The sequence below is a fragment of the Chlorella variabilis genome (genome assembly GCF_000147415.1).
Source record: "Chlorella variabilis unplaced genomic scaffold CHLNCscaffold_29, whole genome shotgun sequence".
In the NCBI taxonomy this organism is placed as follows: domain Eukaryota; kingdom Viridiplantae; phylum Chlorophyta; class Trebouxiophyceae; order Chlorellales; family Chlorellaceae; genus Chlorella; species Chlorella variabilis.
In genome coordinates this window covers 131,193-137,742 of record NW_005435059.1, presented here as the reverse complement: position 1 = coordinate 137,742, position 6,550 = coordinate 131,193, and the positions used below count along the sequence as shown (strand labels likewise).

The 6,550-nt window shown below is 66.3% G+C and overlaps 1 protein-coding gene across 1 annotated transcript; it reads right to left on the bottom strand.

Annotated features, from left to right (window-relative positions):
* Nucleotides 1–261: 261 nt before the first annotated feature.
* On the bottom strand, nt 262–4,106 carry CHLNCDRAFT_28040 (hypothetical protein; the record flags this gene model as incomplete). Its single annotated transcript, XM_005843475.1, has 5 exons — nt 262–679; nt 893–1,119; nt 1,853–1,962; nt 2,122–2,311; nt 3,969–4,106. Coding segments are annotated over 5 exons (1,083 nt in total), but the record flags the coding sequence as incomplete, so codon positions are not given.
* Nucleotides 4,107–6,550: the final 2,444 nt, after the last annotated feature.

Below are 6,550 nucleotides of genomic sequence, written 5' to 3'. Positions count from 1 at the left end.
AAGGCGCTGGAGCTAGTGTCTAAACCCTCCGAGAGGGCACAGGTTCGATTCCTCTCATGTCGAAACTTTGTGAGGACAAACGCGGCATAGCTGACCGGCTCAGCGCCAATCCAAGCCAATTCCTTCGGGAACGCCTAATAGAATCGCCAAGGCTTCGGCACAGGCCTCCCCGGGACCCATTCACTACTAGTGGGGGGTACTGCACTTGGCGCGTCGGGCAGATCAAATAATGGTCTAAAGCTAGACGTTAAAACCGGGAAGTTAAGCTTGTGGAGGCTCTTCCCCACCTTTACCTTTTTTACCTTTTGCCTGCCAGCTATCTGCAGCTGCAGGAATTCCGCATTTTGAAGTGTGGAACCCCACAGCCAGGCACTGCCGCGCACCTGGCGAGTCCGTGCAGGTGACTGCGGCGGCTTCGCCACTGCATGTGGTGTACTCGAAGCCGCACTCCAGCAGCGAGCCGCTGTCGGGGCTGCACGAGTTGTCTCCAAAGAGGAAGACGGTATTGGAGGTGCCGTCCTGGGTGTCAAAGGGCACTGGCGGCGCAACCGCGGCGGTGCCGCCCAGCCAGCCGGCCTGGCGGCACGCAACCGCGGCCGCCCGAGGGCCAAAGCCCGAGCTGCACACGGGGCGCCACTGGCCGTACCGCAGCACCTCCACGCGGCCGCTGGCAAGGGGGCTGCCGCCTCCGTCGGTGGTGCCGTTGGTCACGCGGATGGAGGCCCTAAGGATGGGTGGCTCTGCACCACGGCAGAAGCGGAGGCCAGGTTCAGCCTGTTGGCTGCTCAGCGTGGATGCGGCAGCTTCACCGGCACAGCCGCGCCCCCGCCAGCTGCTCTCTCACCAGCATCGCTTCCCTACCCCACCCCTGCCACACACAGCGGGGCAGAACCCTGTGCTGCCCACAGCCTCGCCTGTTTCGTTGAAGCAGGCCACGCCCAGCTCTTGGTCTGTGCCGCTGCCAAAGGGCCCAGGGCCGGAATAGCAATCAAAGAGGGAGGACTCGCCCCCCAAGCAGGACAAGCCGTCCCAGGTGGCGGTGCCCATGGCGCGGAAATAGGAGTTGGAGTAAGGGCCCTCTGCCAGGCCGCGGGCGTAGCCCAGGGAGCGGCACGCCGCCTGGGCCACTGCGGAGGCGTTTGTGGCACTGTGGGACACCACACCCCAGGCGCCAAGACGCCACACCTCCAGCCGGCCCTGGCTGGGCAGGGAGCTGCCCGACAGGCGCAGGTGTGTTGGGGAGGGGGGCAGGGCTGCACCAGCCATGGGGGGTGGGGGGGCACGTGGGCGGGAGATTGGAGGCGGGATGTGTGGGCTAAGGATGTGCCCCGGCGGGCCGCCGCCGGTGGGGAGCAAGCAAGCACACCTCCCTGTGCGGCAGCGGCAGCAGCCGCGAGAGGGGCTCACCTTTGGAAGGGGAGCATGTCAGGGAGAGCTGGCCGCTGCTGCACCAATCAGTGCCGGGGTTCACGCCAAATGTGCCGCGCTCTGTGAGGGAGATGTGGTCAGGGTTGTAATCCCTGTCGGCAGCAAGTGGATGTGAGACGCGTGTGTGAGGTGTGTGGTGGCCAGCAGGGAGCAGGGGCGGCGCACGGGTGCGGTGGTCGGCAGCACGAGGCACGTGCGAGGCGGGACAGCAGTGCCAGCCCACGCGTGCACCGAGCAGCCACCCCGCCAAGCAGCCCAGGCTGTTCGACTCCGAGTCCCGGGGAGTCCCGGGGCAGCGGGCTCACCAGTCCCCCCAGATGCCTGCGGCGCCGGTGGCGCTGGGCGGGAAGCTTCCGTACAGGGCAGGGAGCAGCACCTCTGCGGCAGCTGGGCCGCCCACCCAGCCTGCCTGCTGGCACGCCACCCACGCTGCCCTGCCCTGGAACGAGTCACGGCACACAGGCCACCACTGGCCTGCGTGCAGCAGCTCCAGGCGGCCCTCGTTGGGCACTGAGCCGTTGAGCAGGCGCACGGCTGCGGCCAGGCTGGGGCGCTCTGCACGGCAGACCGCAAAGGGAGGGGCTGCGAATGTTGCCCAGGCAGCTGCAGCACAGGCGGCGGCAGGCGAGGGAGCTCCTCGAGGCGCAGCCAGCCCTGTGCAGGCCCCAGCAGCTGCAGCTGCCCAGCGCTCACCGCCATCGGGGAAGCACTCCACCCCCAGCTCCTTGCGGGGGCCGCCGCTGTACAGGCCGCCGCTCCAGGATCGGTAGCCGGTGGGAAAGGTGCAGTCCAGGATAGAGGCCTCCTCCCCCGTGCAGTTCAGGCTCTCCCACACCACGTTGACATTGGGCATGCTGTAGGCGTCGCTGGTGGAGATGATGCTCTGGTTGTAGCCCAGCATGCGGCACGCCACACGCCCAATGGCGCCGGCATCCAGCCCCGAGCCGGGGAACAGGTAGAAAGTGCTGACTGCGGCCCACACGCCGTCACGCCACACCTCCACACGCCCCGCCGACGGCCTGTCGGTGCCCGACAGGCGCAAGGGCATCGAGGGCAGGTCTGCAGGTAGGGCAGGAACAGCAGGAACAGGAGCGGGTGGGTTGGTGGGATGGGGGAGAGAGGGCACAAGGGCGGCCAGTCAGCAGGCAGCGAAAGGCGAAAGGCGGGGATGGGATTGGGGCGGGGCGGGGCAGCCAGGCCAGCGGCGCTGCCTGCCCACCTGCGGGCGGGGGGCACGTCACTCCGGCCGACCCCAGCCCCGCGTCCGCGCAGCTCGGCTGGAAGTCGTAGAGCTGTGACACGTGGCAGTCCAGCCAGGAGCGGGTGCCAGCGTAGCAGCCTTCGGAGTCGGTGCTCTGCAGTGGGTGCAGCCCTGGCTTCGCGGATCCGCTGCCGGCGGCGCCTCGCCAAACTTGCCGTACGGCTCAGCCACCCCCGGGCCGCCGGTGGCCAGGCCCAGCATGGCGCACACCACGGCGGCGCCGCCTGCGCCGAAACCGTTGGAGCCGCGGCAGACGGGCACCCAGCCGCCTTGGAACTTGACCTCCACCCGCCCCTGGAACTCGTCGGAGCCGTTGACAAGGCGTGCGGCGCCGGAGAAGCGGGGCTGGTCTGCGGACAGGCGGCCGTATGGCCATGCATGCCATGGAGCATGTGGATCAAGGAGGGTGCGGGCGATCGCCGCTTGCGAGCAGCGCACTCGCGGCAGGCATCCTTGCGCTGGGCAACAGCATGCCTCGCACCACCGCCGCCACCCGCACCGCACCACGCCGCGCCGGCCAACCCGACACGGCGCGCCCCACCACAACGCGCCCTGCCCACACCCTGCACCCACCTGGCCCATTGGCACACGCCACTGCCAGCTCGCTGGGGTTGTTGGTTGCCCACCCGGTCACCGAGCAGTCATCGGTGGAGGCCTCCTCGCCGGTGCAGTTCATGCCAGACCACTGGGGGGTCTTGAAAGGAGACAGGTAGCCACTGGTGGCGGACACCGCGCTGAGGTTGTAGCCCAGCATACGGCACGCGGTCCTGGCAATGGCAGCGGCATCCACCGCCGTCTCCGACCACACTGCAGCCCACAGGCCGGAGCGGAAGACCTCCAGGCGGCCGGCGGCGGGCGAGTCGCCACCAGCCAGGCGGACGGGCACGGCGGGCACCTCTGCAAGGGGCGCAGACGGTCAGCCCGGCGGGCAACCGGCCAGGGTGTGGGCAGCGAGCGGCAAAAGGGAGCAAAGGCCAGACAAGCACGAACCAGCTTGGTACCACGTGTGTGGTAGGAGGGCCAGGGGTGTGTGTGTGGAAGGCACACGACAGCCCCGCCACGGGTGCTTGCCCAAGCAATGGCTGCCCTCACCTGTGGAGTTGAAGCAGGTGACTGCAGACATGCCGTCCCACGAGCACCCGCTGGGCCCCCACCGGTTCTCGTACAGCAGGGTGGGGAAGTCGGGAGTGTACGAGTCGTCGCCCCACAGGCCCACGCCGTTCACGGTGGTGTCCGGCGGGGCGCTGCCAAAGGTGTTGGTGGCCTCGTGCTGTGCGACGCCCCCCACAAAGCCCAGCTGGCGGCACACGATGGCGGCGGCGCGCGGGCCAAAGGTGTAGCCGCACACCGGCCGCCACTCGCCGCTCACCAGCACCTCCACCCGCCCGCTGGCGGGGGTGGTACCGTTGACAAGGCGGGCGGTGGGCTGGGGTGGAGGCGAGGGCAAGGGTGGCGGGCTGCAAGGCACGGGGAAACAAGAGGCGAGGAGAGGCTCAGGAGGGTGGGCAGGGTGGTGCTGTCGGCATGCTTGCCATTCGGCAAGGCTTGTCGTGATGGTAGGCAGTGTGTAGGCAAGTGAGCGCACCTAGGGGGCGGTTTTGGGGATGGTGGGCGAGGAGATGGTGGCGGTGAGGGGCGAGGGGGCGGTTTTGGGGATGGTGGGCGTGGTGGAGGGCGAGGGGATGGTGGGCGTGGGCGTGGTGGAGGGCGAGGCCTACACTAAAGCATCGTTGCGGGGTTCATTAGACAACGAGGACGGGAATGCCACTCAGTTTCCTGATCTGCAGTAGACTGTTTGTACCTGGGAGGGGGCCTGGGTGATGGTGGTTTTGGCCTGCAATCAAACACACAACATAAGGTAAAGGTAAAGGTAAAGGTGGGGAAGAGCCTCCACAAGCTTAACTTCCCGGTTTTAACGTCTAGCTTTAGACCATTATTTGATCTGCCCGACGCGCCAAGTGCAGTACCCCCCACTAGTAGTGAATGGGTCCCGGGGAGGCCTGTGCCGAAGCCTTGGCGATTCTATTAGGCGTTCCCGAAGGAATTGGCTTGGATTGGCACTGAGCCGGTCAGCTATGCCGCGTTTGTCCTCACAAAGTTTCGACATGGGAGGAATCGAACCTGTGCCCTCTCGGAGGGTTTAGACACTAGCTCCAGCGCCTTTGCTTGTGTGGGCTTAAAGTCTGGTAAAGCAAGAACTAGCTTGCAACATAGACTCCCCGCCGAAACGGGACGGGAACCGGGCGAAAGCAGAGAAAGCAATAAAACAGGGGTGGAGCAAGGCGACATGCAACGCAGGCCTACAGAAAAAACGGTGATTGAGGGAGGAGCGACACATTTTCACACTCCTCTGCATGCCCAACAAGGGACAGCTTTTGCTTTACACATGCGACTGTGTGCACCTTGGAGGAGGCCTCGGGGGCTTGGGGGATGGCGGCCTCGGCCTGCAACATACACATGCCAGATTTCCAAATATTCAGAGGGGGAGCTATGACCTCAACCACCTCCAGCGAGCCACGACTATTCAGCATGCCGCATGTGTGAGCACAGCTTGTGTGGCACATGCATGTGCCACACAAGCAGCTGTGTGCACACCTTGGAGGCCTTGGGGGCTTGGGGGATGGCGGCCTCGGCCTGCAACATGCATTCGCCAAAATCCCAAATGTTCAAAGATCAGCACCTCCAGCGAGCCACGACTCCTCAGCATGCCGCACACGTGAGCACAGTAAATCCTGTCAAACAAGCAAGCAAGAAAGCATGCAGCAGTGCACACCTGGGAGGCCTTGGGGACTTGGGGGATGGCGGCCTTGGCCTGTGAGCATGGGCAAAGCAATCCGTAAGTGGAAATGCGGAATTAAGCAAAAAGGCTGCCGCAGCGCGCACGGAGCGCTGCCGCAGCAGCGCTAGCGCTGCAGCAGTAGGGATGGCACCTGGGGGGTCTGGGTGTCGCCCGCAGCGTGCGCCTGCACCATCGTGGTCAAGGAACTTTCGCTCAAGGTGAGTCCCTTTGTGGGTAACCCAAAATTGGTGCAGTCCTGGCCTCCTGAGGAACCGTTCGCGTCGCCCCGAAAACTCTTCTCACCCCGTGCGTTGTTCTGCGACGCCCGCCTCGATGGAGTGTGGCTGGTGCTCTTGAGCTCCAGAGGCGAGTCCTGCAGGGGTTTTTACCGTCATCGGCGAAATGGGCCCGCCCAGCGCAACCCCCGCGCGGGCGGCCGTTCGCACGTTACAACTCATTAAATAGCAACCGCGGTTCACCAGAGCTCAGCATCATCGCGAAGACCAGCAACAGCGGCCGCAGTTTCCGGCCCACGGTCTACGGTCGCAGCCACGGGACTCGGCGGCACGGCGTTTGGGCCCAAGCTTGCTGCCGCCGCCGCCGTGCCCGGGGGGCAGCGCGGCGGCGGCGGGGGCACGCTGCGACGCCCCCGTGCTGCCGAGTTGCGGCCGTAGTTTCCTGCCAGAAGCCCACGGCCACAGCCACGGGACTCGGCGGCACGGCGTTTCGGTCCACGGCTTGCTGCCGCCGCCGTCGCAGGGGTGCTGCCTGCGGCGGCGTCGGCACGGCGTTTGGGTCCACGGCTTGCTGCCGCTGCCGCCGCCGCAGGGGTGTTGCCTGCGGCGGCGGCGGTAGCGCACGTGGCACCCCCCCGCGTTTCCTTGCCTCCCATCCACCGGACCCCGTCCTGCGCTTCACTTTGTTTAGGGAGGGGCTGCTCACTGCTCATTGCTCATTGCTCATCGCACACTGCTCAACGCTCATTGCCCTATATCCCACCCAGCCGCAGGACTCTACTGCCGCCCGCGCCCCGCCCCATCTGGGCGCTTGCGCGCCCCATCCCCCCTCGATGGGGCCCGCCC